Raw genomic sequence first — 20,077 nt, forward strand, 5'->3', positions numbered from 1 at the left:
TATTATGTCAAGTGGGTAAATTACCAACATGCATGTCTACAATGGCAACTGACTTTAAAGGTACTGAGTTCCAAGGCAAAAGCATTGACTTCATTAATTACAGAGGATTTATACTACATATGAAAGAGTTCTTACACTTGAGATGATATCAGATTACTGTACGGCATTTTAATGTTTTGGTGCTTGACAAAAGAGTATCAGACGACAAAAAAAATAAATAAATAAAACTTACAAAGAAAAGTACCACATATCAGCTACATGTATAGGTTATGGAGGAAACTGAATTTTATAGGATATGCATCACCCGTATTCACTTTTCTCTATAAAAAATAAAACTCAGGTTTTGAAACAACCATGCTTATGTTTCATATAAGTAAACAAACTTCACTTACTACATCCTTAACACTAAGGTATTTTACTATACCCTTACTACAAAGGTTAAGTAGATAAATTGAATGCTACATAGCTATCCACAAAGTGGGGAATGGCAGTTTACAGATGGGCAGGGAATGGGAAGAGGGGACTGAGTAAAAGGTAGTTTCAATCAAGTATTTCTGAGTCCAGTCCCGTGTCAGCCGGTGAAATTCCATTACAGCACGAATTTCTAGGTATAACCTTGCTAGATATACCAGAGAAAAAGAGCTTTCAGGAAAGCTGGGGTTACTACCCCAGTCGAGCCGCCTTCTAGGAAGACGTGGTATAAGGAGGGTGAGTGAATACCACTACCACGGAAACCTACTCGAAAGATCTCCCCTACCAAAACCCCGGAACAGAGCGGTGAGCCGTTACAGCCCCCACACCAAACACCCGCCAGGACGGCGACACCAGCGCCACCTACCTCATTCCATTTTCTAGCACGTGAAATCGCTGTTTCTTTTGTGTGCTCGTCTCCATTATTTTGGATTTTTCTGCTTCTGAGATGGCGTCGAGCAGCTTTACCATTTCCAAGTTAAGTACCATCTTCTTGTGGGGTTTTGTTCTGATTTTTGGCTGTTAAGGTCTCGTATTTTCATAAATATTGAGATCTTATTATGTCGCCACGGCGTCCCCTGCCAGCCATGTCGACCGCGAGGCGACTCCTTCTGTTCTTTTCAGTTGGAGTTGTCTCCTCGTCGTTATAGATAAATTTTGCCCCTTTGGTCCCTTCCTGGTGGTTCCTTATGTGGCTCCCCTTATGAATTATTTCATTGGCCTACGGGCCTTGGTGAGAGTGATGCCCCGTCTAGGTTCCCCCCCTCCAGGTTGGGTTCCTGTTATTTTTGGTCTTACTAGGCTAATTAATTTTGCTTGAAGATGGTGCTCTCTTTTAGTTTTATTTTTATTATTTTGTTGTTGGTTTACCTCGGGTGCTGGCGGCAGCCTCAGATCTAACCGCTTCCCCGTGGTAGGCTACGCTCTCTGTTGAGCACATTTTAGTTTTTATGAGTGATGGTTATTTTGTGGAGTAGGCTGTTTGCTTCCATCCCCTTGCCCTGGGTGGGGAGTTCAGGTTGAGGGAGTTTTGTTGCGGTTTCCTCCGGGATCGTTTTTCGGTGGGCAGAGTGAGCCCCTTAGTCCTCTTCCTCCATTTAGGGGGAATCGAGTTCTTGGGTTGTGTTTCCTCTAGGCTAGTCGCCCCCTTGCCCGCCATTCTCGATCCTGGTTGGTTCTCAGCACAAAATTTCTCTCCCTGTTGCTTCCTCCTCCCTTCTGCCCTCCCTTTTTCCTAGCCTATATTAAGGTTAGGTCCATATTAGGCTTCGCCTAGGTAGAAGTCGGGCTTCGGGTTGTGTTGCTTCCGGTCATTCTACCCTTCCAAGATTCATCGTCTGGGAGGTATGGTGCAGTTGAGCGGGTGAGCTTCTCCCCGTCTCCTGTTCCTTCCTGGTAGCCTACTCCTCCTCCTTCCCCCCCTCCTCCTCTCTCCAGCCTTGCTCTACTCGTGCGGGTGACGCTAGATGGCGTTTTCTCCGAGTTCAGGGACTTCTCCTATTGGTTGAGAGATTCGCTCCCTCCCATATCGTCCCTAGCATCGCTGTATTGGGGTTGGTGGTTTGTTTACTCGAACGCGTTCGAGTCCCTATCCATTAGTCTCCCCGTCGGGTTACGCTGATACGGTAACAATATTGCTTCAGCCTATGTTATGAACATACTGAGCATTTTACCTGTCTTGTTTCTCCGCGGGAAGTAAGGGCGGAAGGTTGTTCATTTTGAGAGGAGCGGATCCTTCCGTCCTCTTGAGTTCTTACCATCACTTATTACTGTTATTATTTTTGTTTTTGTTTTAGATAAGTCTGTTTATCTACAGGAATATTTTCCTTAATTCATTATATATATTATATAAGTGAGTCCGGTCCTATACCCGGGGGCTCCGCCGTTATTTTACTGGCAGCCCTTAGGGTTGGTTCCTGGTCTCTCTTTCCTTCATTCCCCGGAGTACTCCGGGGTCTGAAAAACCTTTACCTTCCACTCTATGTAATTTAGAGCTTATTGGCCCAGTTTATGATTAGGAGTTCTTCTCCGCCGAGTATTCGGTTGCAGTTGAGTTTCCCGGCCTTGTCAGCTTTAGTTTGCTTAGGGTGGGAGGTTCATGTACTTTTCTACTTACAGACTGTTCGCTGTGAGGAGCCGGGTGCACCGCCTCCTCCAACAACCTTACGGTCACGTAGTTTGCCGGACCCACGCTGGTTGTGCGGTCCGACTGGATGACCTGGTTGTCTGGCACCCTGATGGTTGTGAGGTTTGCTTCGCTCTCTGCACAACTGTCCAGGATGAGTCGGTAAGTAACAGTCTTTACATTACTCCTGCCTTATGCTCCTCATATTATATGTGGTATATTGTTTATGAGGTTCCGGAATGGTTTTCGTTCTTAGCTAATTGTTGGCTTTCTTACAGGCGGACTTAAGCTTCCAAGAAGTCTGCCTTGGAATCCCTCCGGGCCTGGGTGGCTGGGTTTGGTAGGAACGTTCGTCCGGGGAAGCCCTACGTCCTCGACGCCAAGTTGAGGGACTTGCTCTACCCCGCGCACGGGTGGCGGCGCAGTGCCTGAAGACCTTGCCACCCCTATCATCCAGCAAATCCGGGATGAGACCCAGCCACCCCAAGTGGATATCCTCTACGCTGAGGTCTCGGAGGACGTAGCCGCCATGGATCTCAACCTGGAACCCATGAACATAGAGCAGGACCAGGTGGTAAGTGGTGAGGTAAGTGAGGTTGTTGGGGCGGGCCCCCCTTTATTTGACTCCCCTGCTTCATCAATTTCTTCGTTCGCAGGTTTTGTGAAGTCTTCCTCCTTGGGTGATAGAGCTCCGTCTGCTATCCCCAAGTTGAAGTTGAAGACTTCATGGAAGGCGAAGGGCTACAAGTCCTCGACCTCCAAGAAGGCATCGCCCTTCCCCCCGTCGAAGGCTAAGGCTTCAGGGCCTGTAGCCTCCGGGAGCAAGTCTGGTTCCTCCAGCAAAGGCGCGAGTAAGAGGGCTGCAAAACCAAGCCCTCCTCGCCAACCTGCTTTCGACGCAGAGGCCTTTGCCAATCAGCTTTACAAGCGTTTTACGGAGGACCTAGATTCGAGGTTTAGCAAAATCTCCGAAAAGTTGGCCAGTCATGATAACATACTGGCGGAATGGCTCACCCACCCCCAGCCGAACCACAGTATGTTATCCCCGACACTGCGGACCTCCCGCCGCTCGATGTCGGTAACCCTTGGCGTTTGCACTCCGGGCCATCCAACATGATGACAAACTGACACTTGATGGTCTTGGCACGAGACGGTTGGAGGGGTGGAGTTCTTCCCCCGATCTCCTGCCCCCTTACCCAGGCTTCGTGAGGCTTACGGAGGAAGCTTGGATTCGGTCAGACAAGGTTCCTAGGGAGACTGTCATCGTCCCTAGGGACCAAGCTCAGTCGGCTCTTCTGCGCACTCTGACGGAGTGGCAGGCAGACAATACGAAGTTGACTCCTTTCAAGGGCAACTTCACTATGTTTGCCCTGGGAGACAACCTTCCCACCCCTTGCTTGGACAAAGTCGCTCTGGCTACGGCCCGAGCGTGCTTTGATGGTAATCCGTTACCACAGCTAAGGGAGACAGACCCTACTTCCTGGTATTCCCAGGAAGTAATGAGTTCTGGTTAGAAGCCCCGTCCACTTTCACGGTCGGAAGCTGGACCCCTTCTGCGCGCTTCCACGCAGTTCAGTGAGCAGCTCCCCAAGCTGCCGGAAGCTCTTTGAAAGCGGAGTTTGATGCTCGGGTTGTTAGCCCGGTCCTTAAACTCCGTATGCCTTACTGAAGCTACTGCCGTCTCCTGCTCGGACGAGCCTTTCTTCCAGGTATTGGCTAAATCCTTGCTGGCAGGCTTCCAGTCTGACTTATTTGAGTTTATCATGGCCAGACTGGAATGTCGGAAGTTCATCTTTGCCGATCGACTATCCGCCACGAGCCCTAACAAGCTCGTGAAAAGCTCGATCTGGGGACCTAACCTCTTCCCTGAAGAGGAGGTCACAACGTTATGGCCGAGGCTACACGGGCCAACCAGAGTCTTCGTTCTCGCTGGGGCATTTTCGCCTATAAGCGTAAGACCCCAGAATCGCCGCCCCCAATCGAGAGGAGGTAAACGCTTCAGGAGGCATAAGAGGCCCTACCATCAGGCGGTAGTCCAAGCCGCCCCGGTCTCGGGCAGTAGAGCAGCCTTCTACTTCCAAGGCTCACCCCAACAGTATGTGCTGGTCCAACCAGCTGCACCCTCCTATGTGGCTCACCGGCGTACAACCCCACACACGAAGGCCGTGGTTACTTTCACGGCCTTAATAGGGTTGCAAGGGAGGAAGAGGCAAAAGCCCCTCATAGAGGGAAGCCCAACACCACCCCAAGGGGAAGACCTGGACGTGGTAGGGGAATAAACCCGCTCCTCCCACTGAGAGAACACAGGTAGGCGGTCGCCTGTTTTGGTTCAGGGACCAATGGACCTTCAGCCCTTGGGCACACAGCATTGTGTCCAAAGGACTAGGATGGAGCTGGATCAAAACCCTCCTCCTCTAACCAGGTTTTACCAGCCACCCACATCAATCCTAAAGGATTACGTGACAGAATTGCTCAACAAACGAGCAATAAAGAAAGTAAGGCACCTAAAGTTTCAAGGCAGGTTATTCACTGTTCCCAAAAAAGACTCCGATCAGCAAAGAGTGATCCTGGATCTGTCGTCTAAATCTCTACATAAAATGCGACAAATTTTCGCATGCTTACGGTAGCTCAAATGCACGGACTCTACTTCGCGTGGAGCCGTCACCACCTCTATCGATCTTTCAGACGCTTATTATCACGTCCCGGCGCCGGAACTTCTCAGTTCCTCGGTTTCAGACTCGGGAATCAAGCCTACTCCTTCAGGGTCATGCCCTTCGGTCTGAACATTGCGCCCAGGATATTCACAAAGCTGGCGGACACGGTAGTACAACAACTCCGGTCTCAGGGATATCCCTAGCAGCATATTTAGACGATTGGATAATTTGGGCACCAACAGTTCCGAGTGTCAGAAAGCTACGTCCATAGTCATCAATTTCCTGGAGTCGCTAGGGTTTTCAACTGAACAGAGAAGTCCCGTCTGACTCCGAGTCCCGGTTTCAATGGTTGGGTCTCCAGTGGGATCTGTCATCTCACACGCTGTCCCTTCCGCCTCCCAAGAGGAAAGAGATAGCATCTCTCACCAGGAGATTCCTCAAAAATCCATCAGCATCCCGCCGGTCCCAAGAAAGGGTCCTTGGATCTCTTCAGTTTGCCTCAGTGACAGACCTGCTATTAAAAGCGAAATTAAAAGACATAAACAGAGTGTGGGAGTCGAGCCAATGTCAAGCTCAGAGACAAGGTCTCCTCCATTCCTCAAATCTTAAAGACAAGATTGCGTCCTTGGGCCTCGGTCAAGGGCCTGTCCAATACAGTTCGCCACCAATTTCCCCCTCCGGCACTAGTTGTTCACACAGACGCTTCCTAAGCGGCTGGGGGATATTCACCAAAACAAAAGTACAAGGAACGTGGTCCACAATGTTTCAGCAGTTCCATATAAATACCCTGGAAGCTATGGCGGTCTTTCTAACTCTGAAGAAAATCCGCCCCAACCGGATTCATATCAGGTTGGTATTGGACAGCGCAGTGGTAGTTCATTGCATCAACAGGGGCGGCTCCAAATCAGGCCGAGTAAACCAAGTAATGGTTGCTATCTTCTCCTGGCGAACAAGCACGGCTGGCACCTGTCAGCCACCCACCTAGCGAGGGCACGGAACGTGGTGGCGGATTCCCTGTCCAGGACTACTCCGTTGAGACGGAGTGGTCCCTGGACGTGGAGTCTTTCAAATGGATTTGCGCGGGTTCCGGGCCTCCAAGTGGATCTGTTCGCAACGGAGAGCAACTTCAAGCTCCCCTGTTATGTGGCCCCAACCTGGACCCTCAGGCGTATGCCATAGACGCAATGACAGTAGATTGGAACAGTTGGGAGAAGATTTATCTTTTCCCCAATAAATTTACTGCTGAAAGTTTTACACAAACTCAGGACATTCAAAGGTCAATTAGCCCTAGTAGCCCCCTATTGGCCGAAGAGCAATTGGTTCCCTCTTCTTCAGGAACTGGGATTACGGAGTCTTCGGATTCCCAAGCCCATTCTGACTCAGACAGTACAAACTAAGACTGTGTCAGCTTCCTCAAGAATTCAGAATGCCCTAGTTTTATGGACTTTATAAAATTCGCAGCCCAAAAGGAGCTTAACATTGACCCTGTCAACACTCTGTTTTTAGAATCAGATAAAAAGAGATTCTACTATTAGACAGTATGACTCAGCAGTCAAAAATTAGCCTCCTTCCTAAAAGCATCTGAAGCCAAAATCATGACAGCTAATTTAGGAGTTTCCTTTTTAGATCATTGTTTGAGAAAGGCCTTTGCTCGCCACTATTACCACAATCAAATCAGCATTAAAGAAAGTATTTCTTTACGGCTTTAAAATCGACCTTACAGATTCTTACTTTTCATCTATCCCCAGAGCATGCGCTCGTCTGAGACCAGTATCACGCCCACAGTCTGTTACGTGGTTTCTCAATGACGTCCTCAAGTTAGCATCAGAGATGGATAACTTTCATTGCTCTTATCAGGATCTGTTAAGGAAGACCTTATTTTTGATTAGCTTGGCTTCAGGTGCTAGAATCTCAGAGCTGTCGGCTCTCACTAGAGGTGATAATTATGTGAACTTCCTCCCGTCTGGAGAGGTCCTCCTTTCCCCCTGACCCTAGATTTTTAGCTAAGAACGAAGACCCACAGGACAGGTGGTCTCCTTGGAAGGTGGTGCCCTTCCTCAAGACCAGTCTTTATGTCCAGTTTATACACTTAAATCTTACCTTTTAAGAACTCCACAGAGTAAGTCGGGTCCTCTTTTTATCAGGGAGAAAGGTGGTACTCTTTCACTAAATGCTATAAGACAACAAATTCTATATTTCATTAAACAGGCCAACCCAGATTCAGTTCCCAAGGTTCATGATATTCGAGCAGTTGCTACTTCCATTAATTACTTTCATAATATGGACTTTTCGGAGTTATCTAAATTTACGGGTTGGAAATCACCTCTAGTGTTTAAACGCCACTATTTAAAATCGCTCGAAGCCCTGAAATTTTCTACCATAGCTGTGGGAAGTGTCATCTCCCCACCTTAATTAATCATATCCTTGTCCTTTCCTTTCCCCCCCGCCCGCCTGCCTCATTTACTTTTCTGCTTATTCTCCTGGTTGATTATACCTCACTGCCTGGCTCCTCATATTGATGTTTCTTGTACCTGTTGATGGAAAAAGTGTAATCTGACATGCCATGATTGTTTTTCTTATGGGGTACTGGACAGTTTTTATTTGGCTCCACGTACCCCAGATATATGTATATGTTAATGCTCATTGATTTTGTCTCTTACGTGTTTAGAATAAGTTTACGTGTATAGTATTAAGGTTATATTTGCAGTTATTTTGTGCTTTTCATGTTTCACCTTGCTTAAGTAATTTTAAGGTTTTTGGGGCCTCTTCTCCGTCGTGTCGGGACCCCCCTTGTTTCATAGTATTAAGTTTTTTGATGTGCCTTAGATTTAGTATGCCTTAGTCTTAATATTCTTGCTCACGGAAGAGATTGCTTAATTAAAATAATTTTGGTAAACTTTTGCCTTTTCTTCAGATTACCCCCCATTTCTTTTTCCTGGTAGTTGCAGCCTTGGCATGATTCTCTATCACGATTTCACCCGGCTGACAGGACTGGACTCAGAAAAGGGATTTTGACAAAGGAAAAATCTATTTCTGAGGAAGGTCCCGTGTCACCCGGTGACCCTCCCTGAATCACCTAGTACTCTCCCCCTCTTGCACATGCCAAGTCTGGGGTTAGTGCTAGCATGGAATGAGGTAGGTGGCGCTGGTGTGTGGCGTCCTGGCGGGTGTTTGGTGTGGGGCTGTAACGGCTCACCGCTCTGTTCGGGGTTTTGGTAGGGAGAGATCTTTTCGAGTAGGTTTCGTGGTAGTGGTATTCACTCACCCCTCCTTATACCCACACGTCTTCCTAGAAGAGATTTCGACTGGGGTAGTAACCCCAGCTTTCCTGAAAGCTCTTTTTCTCTGGTATATCTAGCAAGGTTATACCTAGAAATTCGTGCTGTAACGGAATTTCACCGGGTGACAGGACCTTCCTCAGAAATAGATTTTCCTTTGTCAAAATCCCTTTTTTCAAATATCATATAGAATAACAAATACTCATCCAATCTGTTTTTCAAATATATATATATTTTTTTGTCATAAACCCATTACTCAGCCTGAATAGCAACTACAGTGGGAGTTGCACTGACCTCCTGATGCTCTGAAGGTGAAAAAGACCTTAAGGGACAAGGATGCTCCTGGGCAAAGATGTACTGTATAGTAAATTGAAATAAGGACGAACCATTTGAAAAATTGAAGGAATGTGAGAATGGTTTTAAGAATCCAAACAATAGGCCCAATTACCTCTAGAAAAGTAACGAAACTGTTACAGCTAGGGAATTGAGACAGGAAGTAAAGAAAAGGACTTTACAGGCTCTTGTGGAAGAAAGAAAGATTTGTATTCCAAGTGCTGACTCAAAGTCAAGCCAACCTTACAATTTCAAAAGTAGTGTGGGAAGTGAAATCAGTTGTGATGCCATGTGAAGCAGTAAAGATCTGAGTCAACCTGAAAAAGAAAAGTTTATTGCAACCCATGGTGACTGGATGAGGAGCAAACTGAGAATGCCTCTCCAAGGTAAAGGTGATAAAAAACAGATTATCTTGCTGTGGAAAAAGGAATGAAAATGGGGATAAGAGGTCCCCTGTTGCTTGAAACATTAGGAAACAGCCTAAAATGGTTGTACAGGGTCTCAATCCTATAAAGAGCTTCAGCCACACATGCGTGCAGATCTGATGGAGTCAGAGATTAGCCAAGGTTCCTCATTCTGAAGTTCCTATGAGCAAGCAACCAATGGTTCCATTACAGTAAGACTCTTGAGCTGACCTCAAATCCAAACCAGGTGTCATTAACAGTGAAAAGACAAAATTGACAAGGCTCTCCACTAACTGCTGCAGATGCTTACTAACTGGAAGAAAACTACAGAAAATTGCGTGTCTCCTGGAAACTAAAACACATCTATTATCCAGATGGAACAAAGATTACCACCCCCTCCAATTTAAGTATTCAGTAGCAAAAAAAAAAAAAAAAAAAAGCTGATGAAGGTGGACTGAAGTATTCTTCTTACTTCTTGAGTCCAAGTGGCTCAGCACTAACAAAGATCCCTGAAAACTATAATACTGTCGTGAAGCACTGTTTATCCAAAATGATCAGATCAGCACTGAAAGGACCCATGGCAGGCAATGAGAGACTATATGCATGAAGAGGATACCTGAGCAGTTACCATATCTTGATAGAAGGATCTGGATTCTGATAACTGAAGTCCCTCCTGACAGGGCTTATGATAACTGAAGTCCCTCCTGACAGGGCTTATGGTAACTGAAGTCACTCCTACTAGATCTGAATGATAATGGAATTCTTACAACCAGGGCACAACTGAAGGCTGACAAACATGCCTTTAGAGAGGGAACTTTGAGGATTTTGAATGAACTGCAATCAAGCTTGCAGAATACGACTTGAGATACAGAGGAAGCAAAGCTCAATAGATGGGATGGCTGAAAATGCAATGTTTTTAAAATAAAGCACATTTGTCTATAAACTCATCAATAATGAATAGCCTAATTCCATGCAAATGGCTCCCAGTCACAAAGCTTGAAAGATCTTCACTTTATCAAGGTGGACAATGACAAAGAAGCTTTGAAAGAGATGAGTAGGCATCCCTTTTCCTAAATTGGCTGGCAAAGCAGCAGTACTGTAATTGTTCAGACCATGGTAGCTTCCGTAAAGTTATGAATATCTCATGAGAATATCCAAGCATCAGCCAACAGTCATTGTCAAATATTGTTAAATAATAATGAAAATTTTGTGAGAATCTTCATTACCTTCATGCAATGAGCAATGTTTAGACAGTAAACAATATGTTATGATACCAAATATCTGGAGAGAAGAAAAGGTTGACATACAGTTATAAAGTCAAACAATAATTAGGAAGGTCAATCAACTATAGAAATGCACTAAGAACATACATATATTTATTGTCCATTACTGTATTAGAAAGCAGATAATCCCATAAGTTCTTGTAGGTGGGACATATACAAGTCCTTTCTAAATGAGTTAACATACTGCATAATACTGACACTTAACAACCTAGATGAGTATTAGATAAAACAAAAAACCAAAGGATATGAGTTTATTAATAAACCTAGAGAGACAAAAAAATCTGACAACTTACCTGAAGAGGTTCCAACAGGTAGATACAATCTTCGCTTACATCACCACCTGCTTGGATTATACGCTGGAAGAGGTCAATGATTTCATTTTCAACCAGGGATATAAGTCGCGGAAGACACAGCCGGTTGCCTAACTCTATGATGGGGAGACATTCCCTGATTTTAAGAGTGGGGATACTATCCGTGTACAAAAACTGCAACAATATTTGGAACGTCCTCTGCTTCACACCAGGAAACGTTATCTGATGGCAAAGATGTGCAGATTCTGCTTAGAGGTTTGCTGAAGTGAAAATAGGAATTTTATTTCAAGTGGTCTGGAGATTTGGAGAAATGGAAAAAAATAAGCTTATCAAATCAGTACCTAACATGGTGGTCCTAGAAGGAAGGATTGGAGGGAAGCCTAGGAAGTGCTGAAGTTATAATTCAATGAAAACAATGGAAGGAGCTTTAACATTAAGGAAATATGAAAAATAATGCATCAGTGTAAAGGAGATCAACATATTGTTGATGGGAGTTCTTTTTAGGTGAATGAAAACAACTGTGAGAATGTTAAAACTGCACAAGGTTACACCATGGTTAAGAAGGTTAAAGATGAATAAGACCATGAATTTTATGTTTTCTCTAATGCCAACAAAAAGCAAGTGCCACATTTGTGAAAATACAGTTTATTTATAATAATATTATTCGGAACTACTTTAGTCAGTGTCAGCCTTATTATCTCTGTGACCACCAGTGATATCACTATGAACATTTTTATCCTCATTATCTCTATGAAGTTACTTTTAAAGCCTTACCACTTTTGCATTGCTTTCTCGGAAGTCCCCTGAGAACATGGCATGCATGACATCACATCGTGCCATAAGCAAAGGTCTGTGAACCGCACAGGTTCCATCTTCTAGCTGGAAAAGGACATCTGAAAACAGCCCACCTTCTAAACACAACTCTCGCAGTCGCCCACACAACATCTGCACGTGGATAAAAATGTCAGAACAATAATAACCTGAAAAACATAATATGTACATATAAAAATTGACCATACATATAACATCTGAAAATCTAAAACTACAGCATCTTACAGTCCAATGAACATATGTAATTACTAGTAAATTATATACAAACTCCTCATAAATTAATGCTACATAAACTTGGTTGTAATGTTTATAAACATTAACCTACATAAAAATAATTGGGCTGATTGCAATATTTGGTAGTTTCTACTTACCTGAAGGTACTGCTGAGAGAGTTCATTATTTAAGAATTCTTCTTCTGTCATGAGATTTGTGACGTACAATTGGAGCTCTGGGAGTTCTAAGAATTCTGCTGCTTGTTTAAGATCACTCAGCTCAGTGTACGGCAGATGACACTCCCGACAGAAGATAGTACCAGTGTACAGAAAATGCACTAAAGCATGTAGAACCGACCCACTAACCAGTTTACTGAGATGAACTACAGTCTGAATAGGTACCCAGGCAAGGCTTTGGCGTGGACTGCGATCACAGTTGTTTCGCTCACTTCCTCTATCATCCCACTAGGAAAATAAAATTATTCAGGATTATATTAAAACATCAGTGCATGTACACTAAAGTCTGTGTTTACAGAATTTTTAACAGCTGAATTATATCTTTCTATTCAAACAATAATAGACAAGTCTTCGTCTTACTAAGGTAATGGTGGAACAATTCTACAACAGAGAGAAGAAATAACACTTGATGAAGCATATTTAGTGGTCATTTGTTACTTGACCTTTGTTTCTTATAACAATTATTTCTGTATGCACACTCTTCCACAACTGGTGGTCTTAATAACAGGAGATATGAGCAACAAAAATCTTTCTCTTTACCTCCTAAGAGACTTCAAGACAAATCATTTCTAAGTTATACCCAGAAATTCTGCATGATATTTACCCTATACAGTACATGCATGTGAATGGCCAGCCATATGGGAATAGGCCTAATAATTTCCCCTCTGAGGTCTGGTTAAACCATCTAATGATAAAGTAATAACAATAATGAAGACATATTATGAAAGCTGCAAGATGCTTAAGCTTAAAACTTGGAGATTTTAGTGAACAAAGAAATATAATGTAATCTTTCTTAAACAATAAGAGTGGATGAATGTATTAAAATAAACTGATTTACACATGAGTACCTGTACTGACATTAGTGAATATCAAGATATCCATTCCTCACACAACAACCAATGCGTTTATTACAAGACCTAACACGAGAAGTAACTGAAAATTCCACCAGTTAATTACTTGTCCTCATGGATGATCATGCTCAGCGCAGTAATACACGTACTATACGAAGATCATGCCCAGGCAGTCCCCAGGTTACGACAGACTCGCTTATGTTATTCCGAGGTTATGATGCTCTTCAAATATATTAATAAAATTTATTTCCTGGGTTACAGCGCATGTTCCGGGTTTATGTCACCAGTCCGATGGAAGACTGGAACTTGATATGGCTCCAAAATGGCAAAATGGTAAAAATGTAGAGGTTTTTCAATGAAAAGCTCAATCAAAATGCAGGTTGCATACGTTGTTTTCAAGACGCCCAAAGAGTTAAAAGTAAGGTTTTCTTACGATTTTTGACAATGTCTTTGGTTACCCTGTTTTTCGGCTTACGTCACGGCATAGGAACAGAATCCCCAACATAAACCGCGGACTGCCTGTACTGTATATACTGTAGTACCTATACGAATGATTATGTTAAGCACAACATACATATACTCAAAGCCAGATTATTACACATCACTTTATATTTTTTAATTTTCCTTACCTGTTCTATACTAATGGCTTGGAAGGCTGCGTGGTTGAGTTCTCGATGAATTCCAGGACGTTGCTCTTGCGGTAACGTCTGCATACTGGACCTTCGCTTTACAGCCTCTCGTATTCTACTGTAATGAAGAGTAATTTCCAAAATCACATCATCTACAAGAATTCGGAGCAAAGTTACACAAACACTGCTGCTTTTTAAATACTAATGATGTTTCCAAAGAATGTACTATGAACGTAAATGCAATTTAGCATTAAAATTTCCCAAACAACCAAAGACAAGCATGTTATTGTGCTGCCATTATAAACTGTCATGGAAATGGATAACAAGATTTTCCGGTTCAATGCCTAAACAAGAGCTCCATAATGAGAGAAAATCCAAATGCCTGATTAGTTCTACAGTGAATATTGATTCAATTTAAATTAGCATGTGTACTGGGCAGTTCATGCATCAAAACTAACAATAAAGACAAACAAAACCAAGTGATGGCTAGGATTTTTCAGAAATTTGAATCTAAGGGATAATGCCTGAGGGGCAGAAGGACAAAAGATTGCAAAAGTGTGAACCAATGCGATTTTTAAAGTTGACACAAATAGTGAAAAAAGTGATGTGAGTTCATAAGCAGTCAGGCAAAACTATTGAATTTCTGTGATACTTACAATATTTAAAAAAGTAAGACAGACAGGATGATTAAAAACAAAGCCTTTGTGCACAATGCCAGGCATTAACATTACAATATCATTAGCCAAGTAAAGCTGAACATGCAGCTGGGGTGTATAGGTGGTTATACTATCATTCTTGCATAAACAGTTGCTGGTAAATGTCTGAAGTATGAGGGTACCATTCAATTATATCATAGGAAAATGATTTCAGTTTACATTAAAAAAAATCATGAGATATAAAAATGAATCTCCCAAACTACATTTGTTTTCTGGAAGGACCTACACATAGGATTATATAGTTACTCACAAACCTCAGATAAGTTTTTAAATCAGACCTACTATTCAGTACAGTGATATGTGGCAACTCAGTAGCCTTAATTATGAGTGTTATTTGTTTAATTATATGCAACATCTGTATGTAAAATCCTGTAATCAACAAACAAAATATCATTAATACTTGAATGAACTGCTATTCTATTCGAACATCATTATTCATTTGGATTTTGTTGGTAATATCATTCACTGGCAAAAATCAATTAATCACCTTACTGAAAACAGATGTTATACAACAGTTTCTCAAAGACAATAATGTTAGGCTTATTAACTGAATTCAGTTGTATGATATTCCATCAGGAGGGAAAAAACCTACTGTGATTAAGTCAGCATATTAACAATAAGGATTCCCTATATAAATGCCAACAAAAGCACTGAAGTTAAAGGAAAAAGCAAGGCACAAATTGGAAAGTGAAAGGGCACTTGGGAATGTGACAATGGTGGGACAATTAGGTTGAACAGAGGGGAAGGGAAAAATTTTAAGAAGGTGACAATGGAGATGGAGAGAAGGGGAGTACTCTCCATTAAATATAAGTGCTGATTACTATACCTCATTTTCTCTTAATGCCATCAGTTTAGATAAGAATAAAGCAGCAAGATATATACTGTAACATGTCTATTGAGATACAAAGCTTCACATGGACACTTATACATATTACTGTTCCATAATAACTGGTGGGATATAAATAGCAATGACATGGTATAAAAATATTGAAATTTAGAGAAAGAACAACTTCATCTTTTAAATCACCCTTTGGTAAATACAGTACATTTAAATATAAGCAAAGAGATGGCATTAATATGCATGCTTATGTATACTGATGCTTGAGACTGAAACCACAATTTCTATGAAATCAACTTGTTTTAATATCTTTTTGTCTAGGTTTAGATGTGGGCCTACTCACTGTATGGAGCTATATAAGTGTTAGCCTTATAGCAAAACAACCTACTTATCTACTAACCACAGTCTTTGAAGTCCCCTTCTTAAAAACTAGATACAGACCCATGCACAAGATTGTACTGCTATGCCCCCCCCCTCCTTTTCTGCACAGTCACTGAGGCCATCATTTGATGAGAATATTCTCAACTACCTACAAAAATCACAAGTACTTCCTGGTCTTTAGCCATAGAGGCATTAAAGAGGTTCAGTAGTATGCTGAAGTTTACTGCATTCAGTCTTTCAACTTCCTCTACTCAACGTCCTTTTCTTGCCAGATCTGTTCTGACTTGACTCTTAACCCAACCTGACCTAGAGCACCATAAGATGCCAAAACTACATGGCAAGGCAGGCTAGTGTATCCCCCCCCCAAAAACACCACCACCACTTCACTGTGCTCTAGCAGTTATTGCTTACCTTTATTTCTTGATAATACCCTAGCACTTGTATATATATCATCAAAATTAAATAAGCTAAAGAATACTAACACCTCACCCTTTGGGTTACTAGCTGGTTTTCACAAATTGCAATTAGGCTCCTGGATTTGTGCTTTTTTGTGTACACTTGACTCCCAGCAACTTTTTTCTTCACTAGCTGAAGTACCATATGGCAAAATGAGAAATGGGACCAAGTTCTGTGCTTATCGTTATCAAATACATTAATACTGTACTGATATTTGAACACACAAAAATAAAAGAACTGTTAATAAGAAAAAAATAGAAATAAAAGAGCTACAAGAAATTAAAATAATTCTGTTCTCCATGACCATGAGCCAAACAGTGAGACTCATATTGATTTATTTTAACGCCAAATCTAATTTAGTGATGAAAGGTTTTTCTCTGACAGTTTTTATAAAAATGACTCTTGTGGCTTAATTTCGTTTCTTTCTACAGTTATCATATGAAACCATTAATCACTAGGAGTGTAAAAAGAAGTATTTGTTTGGCCTCTTGATTTGCCAATTTGTATAATTTGCTTTAAAGCCAATGAAAATCTGTTACTTCAATTTTACAAGCAACTGTACATCTACCTGGAAATCATAAAATAACTAGTATTACTATTTACTCAAAAATTATACTAAGGAAAAAAAATTACCTGTACCTCCAAAGCAAAAATGAGGAAGCATAATAAAGAAAAATACGGGTAGTTTCTATAAGATATCATATACATTGATCAAAAGATTGCTTAAATACATACTATCCAGATTAATGGAAAAATAACCCTAATCCCTTACTGTGGACATAATCATGATGAAGAGTTAAAGTAAAAAGATAAATACTGACTGGAAAGAGATACACCAAGATGTTAACATGCAACGTTTGAATGAGAAATTATTCTACATGCAGGAAAAGCCACTCTTAAACTTCATTTGTAAAACTAGTGGGTGGGCTGGGAAACAGCAGCTCTGTGCGAATAAGTTAGTAAAAAAGGCTTAAACATACATTCCCTTATCTGACCTCGTTGGTCTTGGCTGTGAGTGTTCATTTCCAAGGAGACACTCTGTGTCAGAATTGAAGTTCCCTAAGGTTGTGTCTCCAAACGTCCCACTCAACTGAAAAGGAATATTTTCAAACATCATCAGGATAAAAATGTACCTGCAAATTTCATTAGAGAAAAATTTGATGACCATAGCCTACCCATTATATTTTTCAAAGCCTGAATAAATTTTTAAATCTTGAATCTTACTTTGGCTATAAAACTACATAAGTTATTAATTCTTACAAAGGTATAGCACAAAGGAAAAACACTACTGGTTGGGTAAAGTACCGACCTACAAACAACTGTTTCATCACGAATCCATTACAATACATATAATTCGCCTTTAGGTATGTTACAAACTTTATCTATATGCTTCAGTCTCTCTCAAAAGAAAATGGCAGCCACCCAGTAGTCCTGTGCATTCATGGGCTGATCTCTAGGATCCAAGCACCTGTATGTGTGTCATTAATTGTTCAAATTAATATGTGCTTGAGACATGCATTGCAACTGGCTGGCTGATATTTCCTTCTGTCTTGTAACAGGGACTGAAGCTTTTGTGGTGCACAAAATGGCTAACTGTAATTGATGGATCTGTATGAAAAAAACTTTATCTTGTCTTGAAGAAGTTACATTTTATTAGACTTTAATGAAAAATCTCCCAGGTAAAGCTAACACACTTTTAATTTGAACCTCAAAACAACCTTCAACAGTGTAATTTTGAAAATGCAATAATATTCTCCTCTGTATATTCCCCAAGCTTTGTTTCATTTCCTTACTTATCAACTTGTAAATAATATGTTAAATTTTATATACATGCTTTGCAGTACGAGTAATAGTAGAATGCTGTATTTTCAGTCTCATAAAAGACTGACACTGGGAACAATATTTTACAGCAAATTCCACCTAAGTTTGACCCTCCAAAAAGCTGATTTGTTAATAATCCTTATCATTATAAGCAAATTAAAACAAAGGAATCTTTAATTACTATATGTACTAATTTGAAATTGTCTGCAGGTTTAGACTGGGATGTTATCTCTAAATAATTTTCATTTAACAAAATTGTTCCATAATACAAAACTCCTTTCATCAATGAATATTTTGATTTTGAATGCAAGTACAGTATGTACTAATTCTTTTAAACAGGGCAATTTCTTGACATATTTCCTATACCTTTGCAATAAATGTTCATAACTAGGTTATTGTAACTAATCTGCTCCTGTATATAGTGTAAAGTACTGTACTGGTTAATGCCGCTTTAGCTATGTTCATCTTGGTTTATGGCCAGAGCAAATACACTGCGTTTTCCTAAATTTGTTTACCCTTTACCAAGTACAACTATTCTTTTTTCCCATTTGACTTTCTCTTTTACCTCTTCTATACATTAATTCTTCTGCAATTACTGATGTTGGCCATCTAATGGTAGTTCTGGGTCCAAATCTTGTGGTGAAAATACCATTTTGGGACAACTGTCCACATTTAACGCAATAGCTAAGTGCCTTTACTCACCATACTAGAGTCAGAGCTACGACGCGTAGCCACACAGTCTGAGAGATCAGTCATGAGCAGCTTATGGAAGGCAGTTGATGCAGCAGCAACCATAAATCTGTAATTAAAATTTTGAAAGTGAAATTGCATACTCATTTCAAGTACATTGTGCTTCTTACTAATGCACTCGACTGGATAATGCTAGAGAGAGGGGAAACAATCAGTTACAAGAACATATTAAGAGAATAGTTTATACTTGATTTAATTTGGTATTAGTCGCATTAAACAAGAGTGTTCAGTGTTAATCATGTAGGCGTACTGGTATGTCTTCTGGAGGAAAACAGAACAACGATATGCAAGAAAAAGTAATATTGCATTTATTAAAATACTGTAATTAAACAACTCAAAATAATTATGCTACACAGTAACATAGGAGCAAAGAAGTCAAAATTAGAACGAGTGTAGACCTCAACTTAGGGTTAGACCTCAACTTAGGGTTAGTTAGTGAAACACAAAACTTTTCTGAATATTCAACATTCCATCTACATGCAGCCACAACTCTGACAGCTTTTAACAATAACTATATCAAATTATAGAGTGAAATAAAAAGCAAGGAAAACGATGGACTTGTAAATCACTATACCCATCACCTTTCTATAGTACTAAACTGGTGGCAAAGGGTACATACTGTACGTAACTTACCTGATCAATAGCTAAAATTCGTAAAATAAATAAGTTTTACTTGCGGATCAAGTAAATTTATATCAAGTATTTATTCTAAAGACTGCAAAGTGATTTATTTGGAACTATAATATGGGAGACTGAACAGATGCAAATGTATTTAAGTTTATTTAATAGCCAAATTAATAGCTAAGTTAATATCTTATATTAGTAGAGAATATGGTGATTAATTTCTTACATCTGTATTTCAGGTTGATCTGAGTAACATTTTTAATTTACTTCAGAATTCATGCTTCAAATTTATAGTCACACTGTGCAGGCAATAAAATGATAAAAGAATAGTTTTGTAAATAGTAACACACACTGGTTATTCACTGTAGTTGTAACATCTTTATCCTTGCTGTTACTTCGTTCTTATGTAATTTTCTATTTTTCTTTTACTGTTAAAAGTTGTCAAATCTGTGGGTGCAGGTTGTGCAGAAGCTGAACATTCAGAAAAGGATTCTAACCCAGTATATGGGCATACATCAAAGTCTAACTGCATTACATTTTTTGCTGCTTTGCTTCTTATGTTTTTGAGGAAGTTCTTAGAGTTGTTTCGTAACTTCACCAAATTTAAATTTCTTACTACAGTAGCCTATATTCTTGCTCCTTTCCTTTTTTCCTTTCTATAATAATGGCAAAAATGAATAACTGTATTGTGATTGGATAAAATTGGCCTCTTTTCTTAAAGATACTCATAGTTTTTCTAACAAATGTAAAACTGATAAAAGAATTGTATTGCATAATTTCTTTCATGCATGTTTTTCTGTCAACTTTTCCTTTAATGGGGTCAGATATGAAATGAGTTCTGTCCATTCTCTTCTGTCCTGTGCTCTTTTTGT

The 20,077-nt window shown here is 40.7% G+C and overlaps 1 protein-coding gene and 1 long non-coding RNA gene across 13 annotated transcripts in view; one reads left to right on the forward strand and one right to left on the reverse strand.

The window, feature by feature from the left end:
• LOC136836938 (uncharacterized) overlaps positions 1–20,077 on the forward strand; it is a 235,111-nt gene that overhangs the window by 48,632 nt on the left and 166,402 nt on the right. The window lies entirely within an intron of this gene.
• Positions 1–20,077, reverse strand: part of RhoBTB (Rho-related BTB domain containing) — a 137,388-nt gene that overhangs the window by 24,357 nt on the left and 92,954 nt on the right. For 5 of the 12 annotated variants that reach the window (XM_067101454.1, XM_067101447.1, XM_067101450.1 and 2 more), the window contains exons 7-12: positions 18,534–18,630; positions 17,006–17,100; positions 13,620–13,737; positions 12,062–12,367; positions 11,634–11,804; positions 10,842–11,081 (exon numbers count right to left, since the gene is read on the reverse strand). In XM_067101454.1, the coding sequence (XP_066957555.1) occupies positions 10,842–11,081; positions 11,634–11,804; positions 12,062–12,367; positions 13,620–13,737; positions 17,006–17,100; positions 18,534–18,630 (1,027 nt within the window). Of the gene's footprint in view, positions 1–10,841; positions 11,082–11,633; positions 11,805–12,061; positions 12,368–13,619; positions 13,738–16,990; positions 17,101–18,533; positions 18,631–20,077 lie in introns of all 12 variants that reach the window. The other 7 variants (XM_067101453.1, XM_067101446.1, XM_067101443.1 and 4 more) reach the window with 2 other exon arrangements.

The sequence above is a fragment of the Macrobrachium rosenbergii genome, chromosome 57, assembly GCF_040412425.1.
Source record: "Macrobrachium rosenbergii isolate ZJJX-2024 chromosome 57, ASM4041242v1, whole genome shotgun sequence".
Lineage (NCBI taxonomy): Eukaryota > Metazoa > Arthropoda > Malacostraca > Decapoda > Palaemonidae > Macrobrachium > Macrobrachium rosenbergii.